Raw genomic sequence first — 21483 nt, 5'->3', positions numbered from 1 at the left:
AAATCACTCATAGGGAGTGGGTACTGTGGCTTGGTTTCCCGCCCCTTTAGTTTGAGGAGAAAGGGTTATCTTCCTAATATGCGAATGCACAGCAAAACAGACCTTCCTCTTTATCTCTTCAATTAGATTGCAGGCAGTGAGGCCATGGACTTGGTTGTCCATTCAGCCCTGTCTGTTCCAACGGCCCTTACATCGACTCATTCTGTGTTGAATGAATGAGAGAGAACACCTGAGTGAATGTTGTAGACGAGCAAACGCAGGCTGCCACGTTTTTTCAGTCTCCAAGAGATCCAGAGGCCACGGTAAAATCTAAGGGGTGTGGGCCCAAAGCGCAGCAGGCCTCAGAGCCCACTTACGACTCACCCAGGGACCAGGGTGGATCTGACCCCAGGCCCAGTAAATTCCACCCCACCAGCCTGGAAACAATGGTCTGCAGGTCTCAGAGGAGAGGGATCTCATTCTGGAGGAGCAATCAAGGAGGCTTCCCGTAGGAGGCAGCCTCTGGAGATTAGAGGAAGCAGCCTGTGTTGGAATTGGCAATGGGCTCCGAGAAGCCACGGGCTTGTTCACTTCCGTAGCCCCAACGCCCAGCAAACGCACGTCGGAGCAGGTACTCAATGCGGGGGTCCTCCACAAGCAAAACAGGAACAGAGGCACACGAGGGCGCGAGCCTGCCTCGCGAACCTCCCTCCCGGCCCGCTCCCACCAGGCCCGGGCGACGACGCCACCTAGCCCCCTTCGCGGCCAGTGCGCAGGCGTGGGAAGGGCGCGCGCGGGTGACGTCATTCTGTGCCGACCCCGCCCGGGAACAAGTCGCGCACGGATAGCGTCGCTATGGAATCCAGGGCGGGTGAGGTCCTTCGGGAGCGATCAGTGGGTGTAGGGGCTCGGAGAGAGGGTCGGGGTTGCAGAAGAACCGCTGGGGGCCGACCGGGGACGTGGAGGGACCGCAGGGACCAGAGTAGAGGGACCACGGGAGAGAAAGGAGAGGGGCGCGGGGCTCGGGGGCGAACCCCTGGCGGGATACTGAGATAACGGGATCAGAGGAAGGAGGGCTACCTGCTGGGTAGGTGGTAGTGTCCCTTGGCTCCGTACCAGCAGTCATCACTACTCCCGTGAGCTCTGTCTTCCCGTATCATTTTCACTGCACAGCCTCTGGCAGGGGCAGGACTGGACACCAATGAACTAAAACGCTTGGGCACTTAATCACTGTCCTCTTAACAAAAGCTTTCTGAGGCCTCGGATGTACCAGGCACTGAGGAGGCTCGCCCCGGAGTCCCTGGGCTTTGGTGATGGATTGCAGAGTTGCCTGGCAAGGATCATACTAGAGCTCACAGCGCGCCAGGGTCTGCCACTCCTGCCCTTACTGAACGTGCATGTGAACTGCACAGTGAACAGTTGCTGATCATACAGTGAGATGAGAAAAAAAGACCTTTGGAGATGCCTGCCAAGTGCCAGGACTGAGCTCAGAGCTAGAGATAGAAGGAAGAGTGAAACCCAGGCTGACCTGACCGTCCTCTACAGAACAGGGTTCAGGCATTTCACACCTTAATATATGGTGCTTCTTATTATCCTAATCATTTCCTATGTTTTCATAACTTTCCAGGGGCAAGGGTATGCCCTTTTATTCTCTTTGCCTCCTCCCAATTAGTCCATTGCTTTCTAAATGGGAGTCACTCAAATGTTTGTGTTTAATTGACTCTGCCAAGGGTCCCGATTTCTACATTTCTTGTGTCCCACACAGTATCCTGCACAGTGCTAGGAATATTGTAGGACCTCTCTGTTGGTAGTGAAAGTGGTAATGTAAAGCCTTATGATAACAGTGTCAGTGTGATTGTTTCTGTTTGAAAAAATAACAAGCAAACTGTGGGGGGTGCTCTAGGTTCTTAAAGAAAGGACATCTGTCTGCGATTGAGTACTCAGAGAAGGCCTTCTGGGGGAGGTGGCAGCTCAGCTGGTTCTGAAGGGAGAGGAGGGGCTGGACCTGGGAGGAGAAGAGAGGCGAGGAGAGAATGTGTTAAGGCCTGAAAGAGAGAGAGAAAGGTGGCAGGTGTGTGGGGACAGTGGTTGAGCGACTTTTTAAATTTGAAGTGAGGAATGACAGGAGATGAAGCTGAAGTGGGCAGAGGGATTTTGCAGCTCATTCCACTCCCTCGAACAGAGGGCTCTGCAGACCTGTGGAGCAGAATGGAGGGGCGACTTCTGTAGGTGGTGCCAAAGCTGGGCCTCGAAGAGAGGATTTGCCAGAGGGACAGGGAGCTGAGCGGACTTTCCAGCAGAGGCCAGGAGGTGCAGAGAGTCCAGCAGGAGAGAACAGCTGAGTGCTGGAAGCTGCCCCTGTAGCCCTTCCCGGGCTGACGGCAGTATACTCCCCACCTGCATCTTTAGAAATGTGTGTGTTCCCTAAGCATACCTGAGTCTGCATGTTTGATTTCTGGAGTGGTTCAGAAGCACACCTAGAGATTAGAGTCACCAGCAAAGTTTGGAGTAGGCTCCAGGAGGCTCTGGGGTCTGGCTGGGAAGGGTCTTGTATGCATGTTGTGCCAAGGGGATCTACGTCTAGTCTGAAGGCATAAACAGTGGAAACCGTAAGGCCCTTACACCTTAGAACTACACATAAAGGGTTAACAGATTGGCATAAAAGAGCAGATGGATATAGACGCATATGTTAATAACAAAAGGTTGGAGACCACTTACTGCCCACCAGGGGACTGCCGGGGTAAATTGTCCTGTTCACATAGTGGAATACTATGCAACTGAAAAAAATGGGAGGGTGCATTTTATGTGCCATATGGACTAATCTGCAAGATATTAAGGAAAAACAACAAAGTGCAGAACAATGTGTGTAGCTATCTGGATATTTCACTCTCTGAGGAAAATAAAACGAGGGTGAAAACACGTGTCTCCTACGTAAAGCCTGAGATCCCTGGGGAAGGAGTCACTCAAAGAAACAGGTGCAGTTTTTGCCTTGGGGGAAGGACCTGGTACCTGGCATACGGTGAGGAAGGAGGCTTCTCCTTTTAGATCCTTTCTCATGTTTTTAAAATCCATTTCCAAAAAAAATTAAACTGTTAGAATGTAATTTATTCAAATGATTAAAAGCCACACAATTCAGAAATGTGTACGGTGGAAGCCCACTGCCAGCCCCATCTGCCTGCCCAGCCAGGTGACTCCCAGCTTTCTGTGGCTGTGGGGCTGCTCCCTTACGTTACTTCTCTGCAGCATCCACTCATTTAAGGGAGACTGAGGACCTAAGAGGTTAAACCTACCCCTCCTTCCTGCCTGAGTGATGAGCAGTAACCCAGCCACGCATGCTGTGTATGGAGCCTCAGGTTCACATTCGGTGTGTTTAGTTATGGTGAGCACCACCTACATTCTCTGCAAAGAAGAGGTCAACTTTTCGCTCCCAGTGTCAGAGATACACATCAAGTACAATGTTGATATATCCCTGCAGAGACTTTTGGGTGGTGTAGGGTAGAAGGGTGTAATTTCATTGTAAATTACATTTGGGCACTGAATCTACTTCTAGGTTGGTAGTAAGAGTATACAAGTGAGTGAGATTACCACATGATTCACAATGCTGGCTGTATAATAAATTGTTATGAAAATAAACCATGTAGTAGGTAGCAAAGTGATTTGAAACATTTCTATACAAAGTTATCCTTTTGGACCAACAAAAATACAAATTTTGAGAATATTTTAAAGTGTATGTATATGAAAGTGCTGGTTTTGTTTTTTCTACTTAACCGGAAACTGTTTTTCATATTTCTTCACTCCAGTAGGAACCCATAGTTAATACAAATTTTATTAGGACTGCCCCAGTCAAAGTATATTTGTTGCCTAAAATTGTACATCCAAAGTCGGATGTAGAAGAAAAGAATCCCACGCTAACAAAGGGGTTGTAGTAGGTAATCCCAAATAATAGCTGGTTTACAAATCACTTGGGGTTAAGGCAAGCTTACAGGATTTATAGCAAGAGTAAACTAATCATAGCTATTTCAAGACTAAATAGTGTTAAATGACCGTGCCTTGACTGAGCAGAACTGGCATCTCTGAGAATGCTGGGTCATGTGGTTTGGGTTGCATTTTTTTTTTTCTCCTACTGCTACAGGTTAGAAGGACTGGATTAAACATTTGGATTATATTGCGTTTACTCTATTTCTGGACTTGAGCAATTTGTCATGAGCGTAGACCTTAATCACGAACCCCGATTTGAAGATGTAGAGATCAGAACCCCTAGAGCCTGGTCTGGCCTGGCAGAGGGTGGAGCGGGCACTTGAGAGGACCCGGGATGCGCCCTCTCTGGAATCCCTTTCAGCCTTTTAATCATTTGTACCCTTGGTGTGATAGGTGTTTCCAAACAGGACATTCGTGAGCAGATCTGGGACTACATGGAATCACAAAATTTAGCTGACTTTCCCCGACCTGTTCATCACAGGATTCCCAACTTCAAGGTACTGAAACATGCCTGGAGCATTCAAAAGGAAAACAGGGTATTCCTCCATGTGTATCATTAGTAGTGCAGTTACCATCCTGTGTCATGGTCGATTCAGATTCGGTGAGAAGAGAGGTGGCTTGAAATGCGAACCAGCAGGCTGGGTGTTTTGTGTTTCAAGATGTCCTTTATGTTACTTAAGCTTCACTCACAGGGCCTCTTGCCTTTCTCTGCAGCGTGGGCCGTGGGTCGGTTGATTGTCCCTTGTCATGAGGTGGTGCTCAGTCTACTCTTTACTATTTGATGCAGAGTGAAATGTTTGTTTATCCTGGCTGGAAGCATGTTATTATGGTGCCTTTTCACAAAATTGGCACCCTAAGAACAGTAAGGGTGATGCGCCCCACTGCTAGCACCTTTGGAAAGAGGAAGGCCTCATCCACCAGTTCCCTGATGATACGAGGCCTCAGTTTCCCAACTGTTCCGATTAGAAGACAATCAAAGATACCTCTTTAAGATAGTATTAATAGGAACAAGTTTGCTTGCAAGAGGCAATATACATAGCTCATGATCTTTGGCATACATGTTTTCCAAGAGAAAAAGAAAGCACTTTTTGAAAATACACTGATTGCTCTGTCAGGCCCGAAGGATGTGGCCCGTTTGCTTGCCATCACCCCCATTTTGGCTGGACTGTCTCTCCCCAGCTTGGCTTCCAAGAAGCAAGCCAGTCCTTTTCCAGGCCTTCGCTGAGCCGGTTCCGAGGCCAACCTGTCCATCTGAAAAACTGTTCTTATGGATGGTTTTTTGTTACTCCTTTGCTTTAGTGCTTGTTATCCCTGGGAGAGAAATGTACATGAAGTACAGGGAAAGATGCACAGAATCAGTAATAATCTTTAACGAGGAAATCAACTAGGAGAAGGATGAAGGTTCCCAGTTAGTGCTGTAACCTTGATTTATATTCTTTGTCTTGATTTAGATGGTGGTTGCACAGGTGTGTTCGTTTTGTGACAATTCATTAAGCTCACACATGATTTGTACACTTTGGTTGGGGGGAGGTGTATGTTTTATTTCAGTAATAAATTAGGGCTAGGCTAGCATTCTCAGCCCCTTTCTACCCTGACTGCTTTCTTAGATGTTTCTTTGGTGACTCTTAAATCTCATTTCACAATTAGTGCTTCCGCCTGTCTGGGTGGGAGGCTGGAGCAAACTGCTCAAGCTGCCATTGTCCTCTCAGTAACATGCAATTGCATTTAAAAACAGGGTGCTTCTCGTGCTGCTGAGCATTTCCCACGCTTGCAGGCGTTCAAAATGGCCAGAACCATTAAGGTCAACCCTGATGCTCCCCAGAAAAATGCTCGCTTCTTCGTCCTCGACGTAAGTGCAACTCTGTCTGTTTGCCTAACCAGGGCTCTTATCTGGCTTGCCAAAACATCAAAGACCTAGAAGTTTTTGCCAGAACGCAGGAAGTTAAAGTGGACCCCGATAAACCTCTGGAAGGCGTTCGGCTGTTGGCGCTGCAGGTAATCCCACGTTGCTGCCCCTGACCGGAAGGCCGTCTCCAAGTGGCTGGTAAATGTACAGTCCTGTGTTTAGAAAGATAGTTCTTCTGACTCCCTCCCATGCAGAACGCACCCTGGAGTTGTTTTTTCCAGGAACAGTCCAAAAGTCTTTCCCTTGTTTCGCAGTCAGTCAGTGGGAAGTCCTGAGTTTTTCTAAATGCAGAAGTAAAGGACATTCAAAATGATGATATTGAGGCCTTCTCAATTCTGATGTGCTTCACCAGAAGGGAAAGATTACAGTGTTTATTTCCTCCTGCTACATTTGTAATACTATATTTCTTTGAGACTTGATAACCTGTGAGTAAGGAATCTGATGTGAGGCCCCAAAATATATAAATTAGAACAGTGTTTCTTACTGTATAGTTCCCTTTCACAGGGTTGCTTTAAATTAATTTCTTGTAATTCAATAAGTATAAACATAAACCTTGGTATAAATTTTAATGCTCATAGCTCTTTTGCAACGATAAAAGGAAAGAAAAATAAGCCTATAAATTAAGTGCAAACAAAACTATAAAAGCAGTAACACTCTAACCACTAATTTGATGTAACGGGTGATGCTCTTTTGCTGATACTGTGAGTATGGTGCTGAGCGCTGCAGAGCAGCATCTCTGGGGCTCTGTCTTTGTCACCGCTCCTCGTGGGGTCGCTCAGCTCTTCCGCAGCTCCCGAGAAGCCTTGGTTGTGCAGGGCACCTTCCGACCCATGTGGTGAAATGAATAGCAGGGAGTGATTTTTCAGGGGATGGGGAGGGGTATAGGCATGCTGCTCTGGTTCTGTCAACTGTTTCGTGTAGGAAATCATTGTCCTCTGTTTGCGGTATAGCCCCAGGAGGGGCCTCTGGTTTAGGCTCTTCTGGAAGCATTCTTTCTTGCCAGCCTTATTTTCCCCATCAATAAATCACTTTAATGAACTAGAGGTAATCGTAGTAGCAGCAGCAATGAAGGACCCACAGTGGGCAGTTATATGGGAGGCACATTTCCACCTAAACATTTTCCTGTATTCATTAATCCTACTGACAGCCCTGTAGGAGTGATCTCTGTTCCCATATGACATTGAAGAACCAGACACAGAGAGGTCAAGTGTCTTGGCTAAGCCCTGTGTCAGGAATCGTGGAGCCAGGATTATGACCCACCGTGTGACCAGAGCCAGCTCTTGGCATGTGTGAGGCTTAGGTTGTGCTTGCCTGTCAGTCCCTCAGCACAAAATCGCAGGCCTTGAATGTGATGGAGATTTTAGGCTTAGCCAAGGTGACCTGCGAGAGGAGTGCAGCCCGGAGACAGGGTGGCTCGGTGGAGTCCTCACTGTCACTCTATTTGCAGGAAATAAGAGGCCAAGCTGCATTTCAGGTTCTGTGCTGAGCACAGGGATATAGTAGTAAAAACACGACGACACCTGGGGTCCCTATGCGCTAGGGCTGCAGGCTCCTCTGGTAGAATTTTAGAAACTTGAGTGGGTTAAGAATCACCTGGGAAGCTCCCCAGTCCCCCCTGAGCGCAGGCAAGGATGGTGCTGCATATGGCCACAGGCTACACCTGGGGACACAGCAGCCTGTCTGGAGATGCACGGCTTCCCAGGCTCAGCCCCAGGCCTTGAACTGGAGTCTGTTTTTAATGAACCCCTGGCGGTGCTGTGGAGCTACTGGCGCTTGCCAACCCCAGCTGCAGGTTAGTGCCCTCTGGGGAGCCCTGCAGGTGCTCTGCTGCCGCTGTCAGGTCCGAATCAGAGGCTCTGAGTGGGTCTGGATCTCTGTAAGTCTTCAAGTTCCGCAGGCAATGGCAGTGTAGAGCTAGGGTTGAGATCCACTGAGCTATGGGGTGAGCAGCTTCCAGGAGAGAGGGAGCAACGAGAATCAGTCTGCAGTACACCAGAATCATCCAGAGACTGCAAATGAAATGAACCCAAATTATTTAACACTTACAGGGAAAGTAGGATATGGTCATTACTTGTGTTGAAAACACTCTTTTCTTTTGGTTAAAAATCTTTATTTAAGTAAGCCACACTCTGATTGTATAGGTCTTTTATTGGTCTCAGGCTCTCATCTGCACAAAAACTAAAATATACTATCTTTTATACAAAAAAGTTTTTATAAATTTTATGATTGTCTCATAACCTACCCCTGAGCAATCTACAGAGATCCCCTTGGGCAGTGCTTCTCTCAACTGACCTGGGCCGGGTGGCGTGTTAAAGCGGGTTGCTGGGCCTTCTCCCAGGGCTTCCGATCATTTCTAACAAGTGCCCAGGAGTTTCTGGGGCTGCTGCTCAGGGCCCCCACTTTGACATTCTGAGAACTAAATAGAAGAAAAGGCCTCTTGAAGAGATCAATGTAAAATATTGATTATATCAAGTGCTGACCTCTTAGACTGTACTCTTAGATTGAACAGCAAACTAGATATAACTGTTTGATGGAATAACATTATTAATGCAGCTGTAGCTTCCAGTTTCAAATTAAAACAGTAATTGTATGATACATAATGCTGAGAACAGGTGACATAGGAAAGTTATGGTTGAAAGTTTTATAAGAACAGAACTTTGTTTGGATTTGTGTTGTCTTTTTTTTTTTTTTTTTAACCTGGAACAGTTTTCATTGGCAAATAAAGTAGAATTAGCAAGTGTAACAAATGCCCTGCTTTTTATCCTAAGGTGGGGGATAGGGGTGACCCCATGCATAATTTACTTCTTTGCAAACCAGTGATTTCTGTGGCACACACCAAAAAATTCCAGATGATAGTAACTCGCTTCCATTCCTGAAATGTAAAAAACATACTCAGAAAGTTCCTATTTCATTTTGTAATTTATTGTTTGTCTTTCTTTTAAAAGAGCAAAAAAACATTGTTGGTTCCAACACCACGGCTGAGAACAGGGTTATTTAATAGGATCACACCACCTCCTGGGGCAACTAAAGATGTCCTGAGAAAATGCGCCACCTCTCAGGTAAGTGCAAGAAACAAGGCACTCACTAAGGAAAGAACTGTTCTCAGCTGCAACTTCTGGTGAGCTAGAATAGCATAAAATACGCCACAAAGTTTGCAATTTATTTTTAACAAAGTCAAGTGAACAGAGATGTTAAAGTATTCAGCAATCCTGTCATTAAGGGAGCCAAGTGGGGAAACTATGAATACATGGATTCCATTTTTGTAACTTGGTTTCTATTTTGCACCAAGCTGGCAAATTATAAATTCTGTTTAAAAAGAACAGGAAGAACATGTTACCTGGTACTCTAGCGCCTTCTAGTGTTAATCTGTGACATTGTTTAGCGCTCTGTAGCATTTTATCAAATGCCTCCAGAGCAACTGGGGCCCAGGTAGAATTACCAAACTGTGTTCAACTGGAAATTGCCTCATAGTTCTAAATTAATGACTGTGTGTGTGTGTGTGTGTGTGTGTGTGTACATATATATATATATATACACACACATAGAAATGAATCATATATAAGAATATATAATTATTTATATTAAGGTATAAATATAAATATATATCTTATATGTACATAAGATTTTCCTGAGTGTCTCACAATGTAGTAAAACCAAAGTGTGTAAGGATTACATTAGGGTGCATTATAATGGAATTTGTGTTGTAGTTTACAGATAAAGAAATAGAATTCAGTGGCTTTTCAGACTCCTGGAGTAGACCCAAGTCATTTGATTTCTTAATTTACTGGAATAAAAAATAGGGCGTCAAGATACTCCTTTTTTTTAAGGGACTTTCCACTTAAGTCTAATGTATAAAAATTGAATGCTTTATTGTTATTTATTGATAACCTGTTTTATTCCAAAAATAGAATTCGATGTGGCTTTAATGATACTTATAAAGTAAAATAAAAAAATATGTGTGGAAAAAGAGGCAAAGGGGAAATAAGAGTAGACCAAAAAAAGACAGCAGTGGTTCTGGTTGCTGCTCAGAAATGCAAACCCTTTGACTGTCTGCAATTGGCAGTGGGGGCCACAGACCTGAACCCGTGTTTCTTGGAGCCGACAGGGAACGTGATCAGCTGTAAGTCATAGGTTCATGACCGTAACAGCTGCCTTTTTCTGGGATCGAGGTCCAGGTGAGGTAGAGCGTCAGTGCTGGCGTAGCGGTCTATGTCAACGTGCCAGCATCCCTGTCCTCCCTGGAAGGTGACCGCCACTCTGACTGTTGCCAGAAGTGGCCCGTGAAGCGCTGGCACTGACGGGTGCCACACCCCTACTCCTGAAAGGAGAGCCGGGCCCCGGGGAAAGCCAGGCCAGTTCCCATGACCGAACTTTGTAAGGATTAAACAGCAGAGTTTGGTCTTTTTAATAACATGAGATACTGAATCGAAATCAGAGATCCAGAGTCTTGAACCTCAGGAGATTTTCACTTACTTTATGGCAGAGGGAAAGTGGTAAGGTGGAGACACACTCACACGGCCGCATCTACGTGCACGTGCAAATTTTAGTGCGATCATTATTTTGCTTGCCAAAGAAATACTGCCACAGTGCATGTCTACTCTAGGACACTCTGATAGAGCCTTATTTCTTGGCAGGTACGTTTCTGAATTTGTCCCTCGCCATCTCAGCTCCCTGCCACCGTCACACCCCAACTACCTGTGTCTATCTTCCTTGCCTTTGTGCTCACTCTGACGTAGGAGTGTTCTGGTAACCACCCCTGCGGGCAGGCTGAAAAGTGTGTTAATCGCATGATACGTCTACTCATCAGCGACTCTTTTTCTTGATTTGCACATGACCTTGGAGAATCAGGGGACTCCTGGTTGCCCACGCTCTGTCTGGCTAGACTTGCCAGGTGAGGCTGACCATACGAGGGAAGAGGAAGTGTGACAGATGGAGCTGTGACACAGAGAACCCCACGGAGCTGTCTGCTCACCGGGGCTGCCAGAGAGGGGGCCCCTTAAAACAGAGTCGGGGAAAAGGACCTCGGACCTGAGACGCCTGCCTCCATGGCCCCCGTGAGATTAAGAGAAGCCAGGCTTTCCCACAGCGGGAGCAGTGTACGCCATTGACCTATTTGACTGTTGGGAGCCCCCCAAACTAATCACATATACTGACCCTGGAAGTGGCTGGTCATGTACTGTAGACGGGCCAGCACCAAGCGCAGTGACTCGCGACTGCCAGGCACTGCTCCGTACACCGTCCCAGTCTGATTGCCTGGATTTACCTGTAACCCTTGTTATCAGCACCATGACCATATCAGCATCCCCGTTTGTTAAGTAGAGGCCTCCATTAGTTAGTGACGTGGGTGTCCTTTTGGTGCATTTTGGTTAAATAAAGAATATTTCAGAAGTGAGTGTGCTATCCATGGCCTCCAGCGTTTTGTACTGAATTAATATGGCACCCATGTTTACTGACTGTGTCTCATGCCAAGTTTTACCTCTGTGACATCCTTCATTCTAATACCAGTTTGATAAGCCCTGGGGTGGTGTCCCTGCCCTAAAGATGAAGACACTGGAGCTCAGAGCGCTTCCTCCTGCCGAGGTCACAGAGCAAAAAGCCATCTGGACCCGCTTCTGCGTGACTCCTGAGCCTGTGCTCTGATTACTGTGCTCTTCTGTGTCATCGGAAAAAATTACTTGTTAAATATTATGAAATTAATATCCTATCCATTTGTGCCATTAGTTCCTCCTGGCATCTTTCCTGGGGGAAGGGGCTGGGGGGGGATAATGTGGGAAATTATCCCAAAATGGGTTTCCTCAAGTGCCGTTTCGGCAATGCCACGTGTTTGTTGCGGGGCTGTGCATGTAATTGCTTCCCTGAAGGGGGTGACTCTGACTCGGACTGCGCCTCGCCTGCGGGTTATGGGGTGGGGCCGCCGCTCCCTGCGGGGAGGCTTTCAGGTCCGTGTCTCTGCCCACAGGGCGTGAAGAACTACAGTGTTCCCGTGGGCTTGGACTCCAGGGTCCTTGTGGACTTAGTTGTGGTGGGGTCTGTTGCCGTTTCTGAAAAAGGTAAGACGAAAAACAGAAAATCAGAGATGCGACCCCTTACCCTGCAGTTTGCTGTTCCCCCAGCGCTCTGGTCGTCTCCTAGACGTTGATGGTAAGTAATTTCAGCTTTCTGGACGCGTGCCTGGCTTCCAAACTGAGCACATCCACTCTTCATTTTGAAGAGTTAACTCCATCCCTCCCACTCCTGGCCCCACTCAACACCTTTACAGTATTTTCACTCTTCTCAACAGGAAAAATAAAGTGAGATAATCTCTCTTCAGGTGGTGAAAGATTTTCCCTCTGTTCTTAAGTTAACTGGAACTGAAGCTGAATTTATTTGCAGTATGTCAGTAAATAGTTGGTTTTGGAGAGCCTCCAGGAAATGGAAAAACATTAAGTACTAAACCTTGTTTTTGTTATGAAGCAGCAGCCTCTGGACAAGACAGGGTGCCCTGCGCCTGCCCAAGGCCTGGGGCTTGGTCACGCAGGCAGGCGAGCTGCACGGCCATGTCCACCCCTGGGACTCGGGCCCCCATGGGTCCCGACCTGCCTCTGCCCTGCTCTGCCCTGGGCCCAGCTTGAAGCTCTTTGAAAACAATCTGCTTATTCTTGGTGGGATCATTGGTTCCAGGTGGGATTCAGGACCCCCACTGGGAAAGCATTCTCTCTCCTCCTGCCCTTCTAAGAGATGAAAAGAGATACTGTCCTAAGACACTCATCCTGAAAGCTCTCTATTTGGAAATTAATCGGCCAAAGTCAAGTTCTTTCTTCAGCAGACGTTCCCAGTGAATAGTTGGTGAGAGATGCTCTACGTCAGTCATTGAGCCTGGTGATTTTAAATGCCGGCCTGCAATATCTTAACTTTAAATTTACTGGTTTTTGCCAGCTCTCTGAGCTAGTGAGTGTTCTTTATTCTTTGTAGTTCTTTATTCTTTGCTTTTCCTGTGCACAGTTACAGGTACTTCATCTGTGTCATCAGGGATGGGTACGCATGTGCGCCTACCAGGGGCCAGGAGCCAGGCCCGCAGGGTGGTCTCTGCCTTGGGCCCACAGTGAGCGGCAGGAGCGGACACTCGCTGAACTGCCATACAACATGCTAAGTGTGAGAAATGGAAGTTAGGATGGATGTCAGTGGGGTCAGAGGAGGGACCCGTGAGCCTCGAGCAGGGCATCATCTCAAAAGTGACATCAGGGCGAGCTCCACATGCCAGTGTTTTTCGAGGCAGGTGGAACAGGTGAGGGAGGAGGAGGCTCATGTCCCTTAGCAGGGCCCTTGCCAGTGGGGGCCAGCTTTCTCGCTGCCTTGAGGCCAGGGGACGGGGTTTCGGCTCTATTGTTCTGGCAACAGGAAATCAAAGATGTTTTCTTTGAAAGACCATCAGGAGTTTTCTTTTTTAGCTCAGGATATATGAAAAAGAAAACAATGTTTTGTAAATGTCAGCATCCGGATAACCACCTGATGAAAACACCACCACCAGCATTCCTAAAATCTGAACGGCACGGAACGTGTCACCTCTGCGCATCCCTTCTTCCTGCCTGCCAGCCCCCACTGTCGGGGGTTCCTTGTGTCAGTATATATGTGATACCCGTTCCATGGGGGTCGCATGTACTCTGGGTTGTGTGTTCATCCTGTGTCTGTTTTCACAGGAGGGACAGCAGCCTTTGCAGCACTCTGGGCCCTGCCGATGACGGATCTCCAAGGTCTTTGCCCGTCAGTGCCGAGGAGTGCCGTTAGCGCCTGCTGGACAGCCCTGGCCGAGGGATGTTTGGCGGCCTCCAGGGCTGGGTTTTGTTTTTTGCTCTCTTTGAGAGAGCATTAGAGTGAGGTGTTGTCTGGTCATACAGCCTAGTGGGTGGGCCTTTGGGGACTATCCTGGGGGAGGAACTGCCAAACCAAAGGGTGGATTTTAAATCCTGATGACTGTTGTCAGGTTACCCACCAGAAAGGTTGCCGGCCTCACATCCCCAACTGTGTGTGCCTTGCCTCTCCCCACTCCCTTGTTAATAACTAGAATCATCCAACGTTAATTTTTTACCCATCTCTTGGTGAACACGGGTATTTCATTTGTCTTTGACTTGCGTTTAGTTATGAGTGAAGTTGAACATTGTTGGGTGCTGTTCATCTGCCTGTTTCTTTCTGTGGACTGTTCATACCCTTTGTTATTTTTCTCTTGAGTTGTCTTTCTCTCATTTCTTGGCATGCATAGCTGATGGCTTTTAATTGTAAAAGGTAGCATGATTAGATCTGAATCTTAGAATGACTCGTGAACAACGATGCTTAAACTCTTGGTGGTGATGCGGATGCCGACATTAAATACAAGTCAAAATTTCTGCAGTGTCCTGGGCTTCCTCCCAAGAAGAACGTAGAGGCTCATTTTGGGAACCAGAAGGCATTTTCATGTTTACTGTCTTGCTGCATTCTTTCCTCCTGCTTAGCCTCAGATAACAATGTCTTCATTGTGCCAGCTATTTACAGATTTGCACAAGTAGTATTAGTACTGCTTAAACCATCCTCCTTCAAGAACTGTAGGCTTGAACTGAGTAGCTTATTCAGTGCTTCATGTAAGATGTGGCTATGCCACCTTAAATCACATACATTTTAGAGTTTTTATTTTTCCTTCAAGGGAAAGAGATAAAAAAGATAATTTTTGTTGTTGACACCATTGCAGATGTGCCCCCGGCCCCCTGCCCCTGCTTCCCTCTGGCCACCCCCACACTGTTGTCCGTGCCCATGGGTCATGCATATCTATTCCTTGGCTGATCCCTTTGCTGCCTTTCATCAAGTCCCTCCTCCCCTCTGTCAGCTGTCAGTCTGTTCCATGTATCCAAGCCTCTTTCTATTTTGTACATCAGTTAAAAAGTACTCTTTCATTATTTTTAAGTAATCCTGCTAACATAAAGCTCACATAAATGCAAGCTCAGTTTCCTTTTGTAGCGTGTGGCATGTGTAAAAGGTCTGAAGTTCACTTCATTGTGTGTTAACCACTGTACATATTCAACACTGTTACTCCTCTTTGAGTCCTGTAAGTCCATTTTGGGTGGGCTGCCCATAGAGTTACTATGGAAGCTTCTACGGAAGGGCCAAGGATATTGGATCCAAGTTTCTCCTTTCATTGTGCCATAATGAACAATTCACTCCCGGATGATTCCCCAGACCCTACAGAGAGACTGATGCTCTGCGCTGTTTCTTAGGCTGGAGGATCGGGAAGGGCGAAGGCTACGCTGATCTTGAGTATGCCATGATGGTGTCGATGGGAGCAGTGGACCAAGGCACGCCAGTGGTCACCATCGTCCACGACTGCCAGGTGCTTCCCGTGGCTAAGCAGAGCCACTGCCATGCTCTTCTGAGTGAGGGGGAGGGAAAGAGAGAGCAAAGGATGGGGAGAGAAAGGGAGAGGCTGGCCTCTGCCTCACTCCGTGCTGGCAGTGAGTGGTGCTGATCAGCTGGGGCTGGGTTAGTTCAGTGATGCGGCCACTAGGCCTCCCCATCCGCAGTGGGTCTAGGGCAGCATCGTGCTTCTGCTGAGCAGCGCGGTGAGCACGACTGTTTCCACAAGCTCCTTCATCCACTTCTGTTTGACCAGGTTGTCAACATACCTGAAGCGCTCCTTGAGGATCATGACCTCACAGTGGACTATATTCTCACTCCAACAAGAGTCATCACCACGGGGTGTACGCGCCCAAAGCCAACAGGAATTATGTGGTCTAAGGTGGGTCACCACAGGGCATCGCGGGCAGCCGCAGCATCCCGTGGCCGCCTCTGGGCCATAGCTTAGAGGCATCTCTTCTTTGACTGTGTTCTCCATCTGGCATGGCAGCTGTTCCCAGGCCTGCGGTGGCTGTACATTCGAGTTTCTGTGAGCTTTTGAGTAACTCAGCTTCTGAATCACTATCTTCAGGCATGGGCCTAAGAATCTGCTTTGCAAACCTGTGGGATTCTGATAAGCAGCCAGGTTCAAGGTCTTCTTCTACAAGACATGTAGCTGTAGATGGCAGAAATGACCAAATCCTCTAGGAGGGCTAATGACCGGAATTTATTTGCTGTCATTGGAAAGCTAGTGGACCCTTCAAGGCCTGAATGACCTCTGTGGAAGACAACACATTTTTTGGCTTCATACTCTTCTCAGTGTGGTTACTCGAAATTTTTCACTTGGGCATTTGGAGGGGCCTCAGAGCATTTTCATCCATGACTAAGCTTTAGCCTCATGCAAGAGAACTAATCATTTTGGTGAGTTGTGTTTCACATTAGGAACACTTCTGGTGTTTCTGTTTATCTTTGCCAGCAGCTGCTCAAACACGCCCCAGCATTTTAGAATGACAGGGATTTTGAGATCATCCATCCCCGTCTCCTTATCGCTGGTCAAGTAAAGTGAGGGCCGGAAAGCAACTCACAAAGTCATGAAACCAGTGCAGGGCTGAGGTTAGGCTAGAACCCACCCAAGTCTCTTCTTTCTGGGTCGGGAGCAGATACCTTGAGAGTCAGATTTCTGGCTTAAGTTGTACTTACCAGTATTTGTAGGGGACGGGTTCATTAATTTAATCATTAAAGAGAATATATAGGTGACTGCTAATCTGTATGCTTCAGTGAAGCGTGATTGTAGCATATAAAAGAAAATCAAATTTGTACTATTTTTTTAGCTACAGAAGGACGGATATTTTTTTTTATGTTTGATTAACAAGCAAAATCTTTCATTTCACATGGCAAGTTGACAAAATGTAACAAATGTTCCTAATTGCCAGCCAGGAAAAACAGTAGCACCGCCGTGGACCTGTCCCGAGTATGACGTCTAGCCTGTGCGTTTGGCTCACAGGGGCCTTTCTGTCAGCTGTGGGACAGCAGTCAGTGTACGCCGTTCTGCAGAGGGATGGCCAACACTCGCAAGAGCCACCTTGTAGCCGGGAGATTTTCCATGTGGAGCGGGTGGGGGAGCGCGGAGTGGGGCAGTGTCGGGGAGCGCACCGACGTTAGCTCTGTCGTTCCTCTTACCCAGTACACATACTGCTCTTGAGACAAACTTTTACGGAAAAGCCATGCACTTGTGCCTTTCAGTTTCTCAAGACCCCTTTGCATATGCCAGTGTGGCAGTGCTGTAGACTTTCAGTTAATTTATAATGTGTGGCTAAAACATTTTCATTATTCGTCAGCTGATTACATCTGGTACATGTGCCAGCCCTGTGATTTGTGCAGAAGGTCATCTTTTTTGCTTCACACGACATGTTTTAAAATGAATTTCTGCCCTGGCCAGTGTAGCTCTGTGGGTTGAGCATCATCCTGCAAAGTGAAAGGTCTCACGTTCCTGGGCAGGGCACGTGCCTGGGATGCAGATTTGGTTCGTGGTCGGGGTTCATGGCCGAGGCAACTGATTGATGTTTCTCTTTGTTTCACATTGATGTTTCTCTCCCTCTCTTCCTCCCGCCCTCCCCTTCTCTCTAAAAAAAAAACAACAAAAAACTCTAAAAGAAAGAAATAAAAAATAAAATGAATTTCTGCTGCCTGAGTGTAGAGCCTTGCCCCATGGGTCAGGTTTCCTGAGAACACTTACTTCTGCCTGGGGAGCTTTGTGGTTCCACTAGGCAAAAACACACGGGGTGGTCACCTGGCCAGGACAGCCCTGGAGCGGGCACCAGCGGAAGCACAGTATTTACCAGGAGGTGGGGCCTGCTGGTGCCCGCCGCTGCTGCTTAGAGTGGAATAACATTGAGTTCTCCCGTGTACATGTAGTCAAACCTTTTCTCTGATTATAATTGCAGTTTTTAACTTGATCATCCTTTTTAAATACTAGATCTAGTAACTTAAGACTCCTACTATGACCAGTTTAAGTCATTTTTTAAATATTCTGAAAGAACACAAGAATCTGAACTCCTTAAGAAGGTAGAACAGACAGGAAGGAGTTGGGTGCGCTGGACTTAGATCCTCTTTGGGATTTTTTGGGACCCAGAACCTCTAGGGTACTGGTTTGTGAGTTTAATCACCTTTCCAAAGAAGTGCAGAAGGGCAGACAAGTGGGTGAAAAATATTTTGGGGTTAGAAAAGAGTAATCACAGCTTGTGGATACCCATGGCATAGACAGGAAGTGTGTATGTGAGTGAACCATGGGCAGCATGAGAAGGAGACAGCCCTCACGTGCGGAATCTTTCCCTGGGAGCTGAGGATCTGTGTGCCGTTGGAAAGCCCCGAGTGGACGAGTACCACCCGCAGGGGCCTTGGACACAGTGTGCCAGGGAGTAAGGGCAGCGTGTGGTTGGCGAGGGCTCTGACCCACAGAAAAGGCTTTGCTGAGGTGGGGAGCATAGTGTCCTGAGCACCTGAGCACTGGGAGAGAGAACCAGGTACTCAATTCAGTTTGCAAGAGACACTTGACTATTCTTAGGTGTTTGTGTTTCTTTAAATCTTACTCTAATTCATTGACTTTTAACCTGGGGCCTGTGCACTTCTTGTGGTTTGGAAGTCGAACAGACATTGGGAAATTGTACACAGAATTGTGGGGGAGTCCTAGGGAGGGAACCGCAGCTTCTTTCAAAGGTTCTGACACCCTGCCAAAAATAAGAACCATTGCTCTAAGTTACATATGCTTCTGAATATAACGAGAACATTGATGCTAGTCAGACTATTTATTTTTGTAGAAAAATTGCACCTGTCTCCTCGTGGGCTGATCTGTGCTCTAACATGCCCACGTCTGGGGGAAGCCTGTGTCTGGGCCATTGCTTGCCTCTTTGTAACTGATCATTTACAAGCTCCGTGTCCAAAATAAAGACAGAAAACGTCATTAAAGATGAAGCTTGTCAAAAGGGACAAAAGAGTGGTTTTCTGTTCCTTTTTTGCCTCCTGAATCCTCTGATAATGCGAGACCGGTCCTGCCCTGAGCTCAGTTGTCCAGGCTCAGCCTGACCCGACGGGCAGGCCTGGTGTCGCTGCCACACCAGGACGGAGCCGGCAGGCCCCACACTGCAGGCCGGAGAGAGGCAGCTCCTGCCTGCTCAGGCGGCCTCCACGGGGGAGCCTCATTTACTGGTATCCTTTGTTGTAGTTTTCAGAAAATATTTGTTAATTTATTAGGCCAAAAAGCCAAAGATGTCCTTAGTATAAGAGTCCAGTTCATTGAGACTTAACATTTTGCGTAGGATGTGTTATTTTAGACTCATTGCTGGAACTGTTTTAAAAAGTAGTTTTCTATTTCAGATTTGCCTTGATTCCATGTTCTCAGCAACATATTTCTCTGAGGAACGTTCTTTCAATGGAGGGGTGGGGAGGAGGAGGAGATCCTTGTGGCCTGTTAAAGGCCTTGTCCTGCGTGATGGCAGAGGTGGGGTGGAGGGGAGGGGACAGATATGAGGCAAAAAGAACACAACACATTATCCCGGGGAGCCGCTGGGGAGTTGCCATTTGTGGCCCTGTAACCGTCACACTAGCGGGCTCAGCTGCTCCCGCCCTGGGAAGGGGGCCTTCAGTTTTCTATTTCCTGGGCTTCTAGGAGAATAGCGGAAGCTGCCCATTCTTGCCAGCTGCCATGCCGTATCTTAAGCCAGGGACGGGGGATTCAAAGCTACCGATGAAGCCAGTGAATGGTGCCGCCTGGCCACGTCTCAGAGGCCAGGCGACACCATTCACATGTAGTCCATCGGTGCACAGGGCTTAGCATGTACAGACAGAGGCTGCTGCTGAGAGCATGGGTGGCAGTGGGCGCCATGGGGTTTCCCCTTCCTCAGGACCAAGTGGTGGTTCCTTTCAGACACCCTGAGAATAGCTGGAACTGCTTTGCTTCTTCAGATCAGCAGTGCGATGATGGGGAGAATCCCGATACTCAGAAGCCTCTGCTCCCGAGAGAAGCAGGCCGGGAAAGATGTCACCCTTCAGGATGAGCACCCGCACTTCCTGGAAACCCGCAGCCCGCACACAGCTCCCCCAAGCGCTGTCAGAAGACCCTGCGATCCACGCCAGCCGGAGGCAGGCTCCGTGCACAGGGACGATGTGCCTTCCGACACTGTTTACGTTGGGAACCTCCCCGGGGACACCCGAGTGAGTGAGCTGAAGAGAGCCCTCAGAGAGCGGGGCGCGTGCCCGCTGCGGCTCACCTGGCAGGGGCCGCAGCGCGGGGCCTTCCTCCATTACCAGGACTCGGCCGCGGCCCAGCGGGCTGTCGCCTGCCTGCAGGGCTTTCACCTGGGTGCCAACACCCTGAGGGTGGCGCTGGCCAGGCAGCAGAGGGGCCATGACCTGACAGGTGGCCTTGCGGGAGAGCCACACCCTGCCCATTCCCCGGCCATCTGACTGTGACGCGTGGAACTTCAGAGGCCTGCAGAGTAGGGTGTGGCGGAGCTGTCGCTGCATGAGCTGCCCTGACAACGGTCAGTCCTTTCTAGGAAGCCACGCCTTCCATGCCTACCTGGTGGTCCCCTGTTGAGATGGGGAAATGAACCAGGAATACACTTCCTATGTTTAGGAGGCTGAAAACTCAGTGTATTCAGTTCTGGTTTATCATGGTCCTTTAGCCTGTTGGATGTCACAGCCATGCTGGCTTCTCTGTAGAGACAGCAGCTGAGAGCGTTTAGGGGACCGAGTGAGCAATAAACATGGGGAAGTAAGTGGTGACAGTGATTTAAGAGTCTGTCTGGGTTAGAGGGCACTGGGGGATGAAAAAGGGAGGGACAGGACCGTGCCAGGAGAAACCCTGGCAGGGACCAAATGCGGGACCCCAGTGGGGCAAATCTGAGACCACGCTCATGCCCCGGGACCCGGGGCCCAGCGCCACCGGAGGGGGGCAGCCGTATTCAAATCGCAGAAGCCAAGCACTTCAGCCTCCTGGGTACAAACCACCTGTCTCAGCTCAGCCCTGGTGTCAGAAATGGAGAGCTGACCCAACGTGGGCCTGTGGTGGAGTGGTCTCACGCCTGTCCCCTCCTTACCTTTCTAGCCTCTCTTCTCCCTCTGGCCTTCGCCATGCACTCTCCGCCAGCCGCTCCTGAGGCCCTGTCCCGTGGGAGGTGCTGGCTATGGGGAGGGAGTCATCCCGGCCTGTACCGCAGGCAGAGTCCCGCCAGTGCTCACGCACTCAATTTGCCCAGTGCCTTATGTTTTCTGAGTTTTTTTCCTCCAGTTTCTTGTTCCTAAAAAACAAGCTGGATTTTGGCTGAACTGTGCTTTCTAAACAGAAGCACTTTTGCAGTTGATCCTGGGCAAAAAGTCAAAATAAGCATTTAAGTAGAGATTTTATTTTTCAAATGTACATGCATAGGAAATTTTATTTTTTTTTTTACCAGAGGGTCTTACGGAGTGTATTTTAAGTACATTATTATGCCTCAAGAGGCCAGGCCTTGCACGAACTTTCAAGAAAACCTTAAGGTACGCATTCTCCCTTCAAAAAAGCATTTTCTTACTGATTTTACAGTGAAAATACTGTGGAGACTCCAGAAAGAAAATCTATCCTGTTGACCTTAAACAAATAGACATTGCTCCGGCAAAATGGGTTTATTCAGGAACAACAAAGAATTGCAATCTGGGACATGCAGTTTAATGGCAAACCACGTAGAAGTCTTGAGAAACAGAGAAGAAGAATGTTCTTTTATGGGCTTTGGGGGGCTGTTGTAAAAGAA

The 21483-nt window shown here is 48.0% G+C and overlaps 1 protein-coding gene across 2 annotated transcripts; it reads left to right on the top strand.

The window, feature by feature from the left end:
* Positions 1–800: 800 nt before the first annotated feature.
* On the top strand, positions 801–20469 carry MTHFSD (methenyltetrahydrofolate synthetase domain containing). 2 transcript variants are annotated; one of them, XM_054588930.1, is made up of 8 exons: positions 801–850; positions 4351–4454; positions 5839–5952; positions 8809–8922; positions 11823–11913; positions 15085–15197; positions 15477–15602; positions 19661–20469. In XM_054588930.1, exons 1-8 carry the CDS (start codon positions 835–837, stop codon positions 20159–20161), a joined length of 1179 nt encoding a protein of 392 aa, XP_054444905.1. In that variant the 5' UTR covers positions 801–834; the 3' UTR covers positions 20162–20469. The 2 variants fall into 2 exon arrangements, with proteins under 2 accessions (XP_054444905.1, XP_054444906.1); XM_054588931.1 differs by lacking the exon at positions 5839–5952 and adding an exon at positions 5693–5806.
* The last annotated feature ends 1014 nt before the right edge of the window (positions 20470–21483 follow it).

The sequence above is a fragment of the Pteronotus mesoamericanus genome, unplaced genomic scaffold, assembly GCF_021234165.1.
Source record: "Pteronotus mesoamericanus isolate MK-2021 breed Mesoamerican mustached bat unplaced genomic scaffold, CSHL_Meso_final scaffold_165, whole genome shotgun sequence".
Taxonomy (NCBI): Eukaryota; Metazoa; Chordata; class Mammalia; order Chiroptera; family Mormoopidae; genus Pteronotus; species Pteronotus mesoamericanus.
This window is presented reverse-complemented; position numbering and strand designations above follow the sequence as displayed.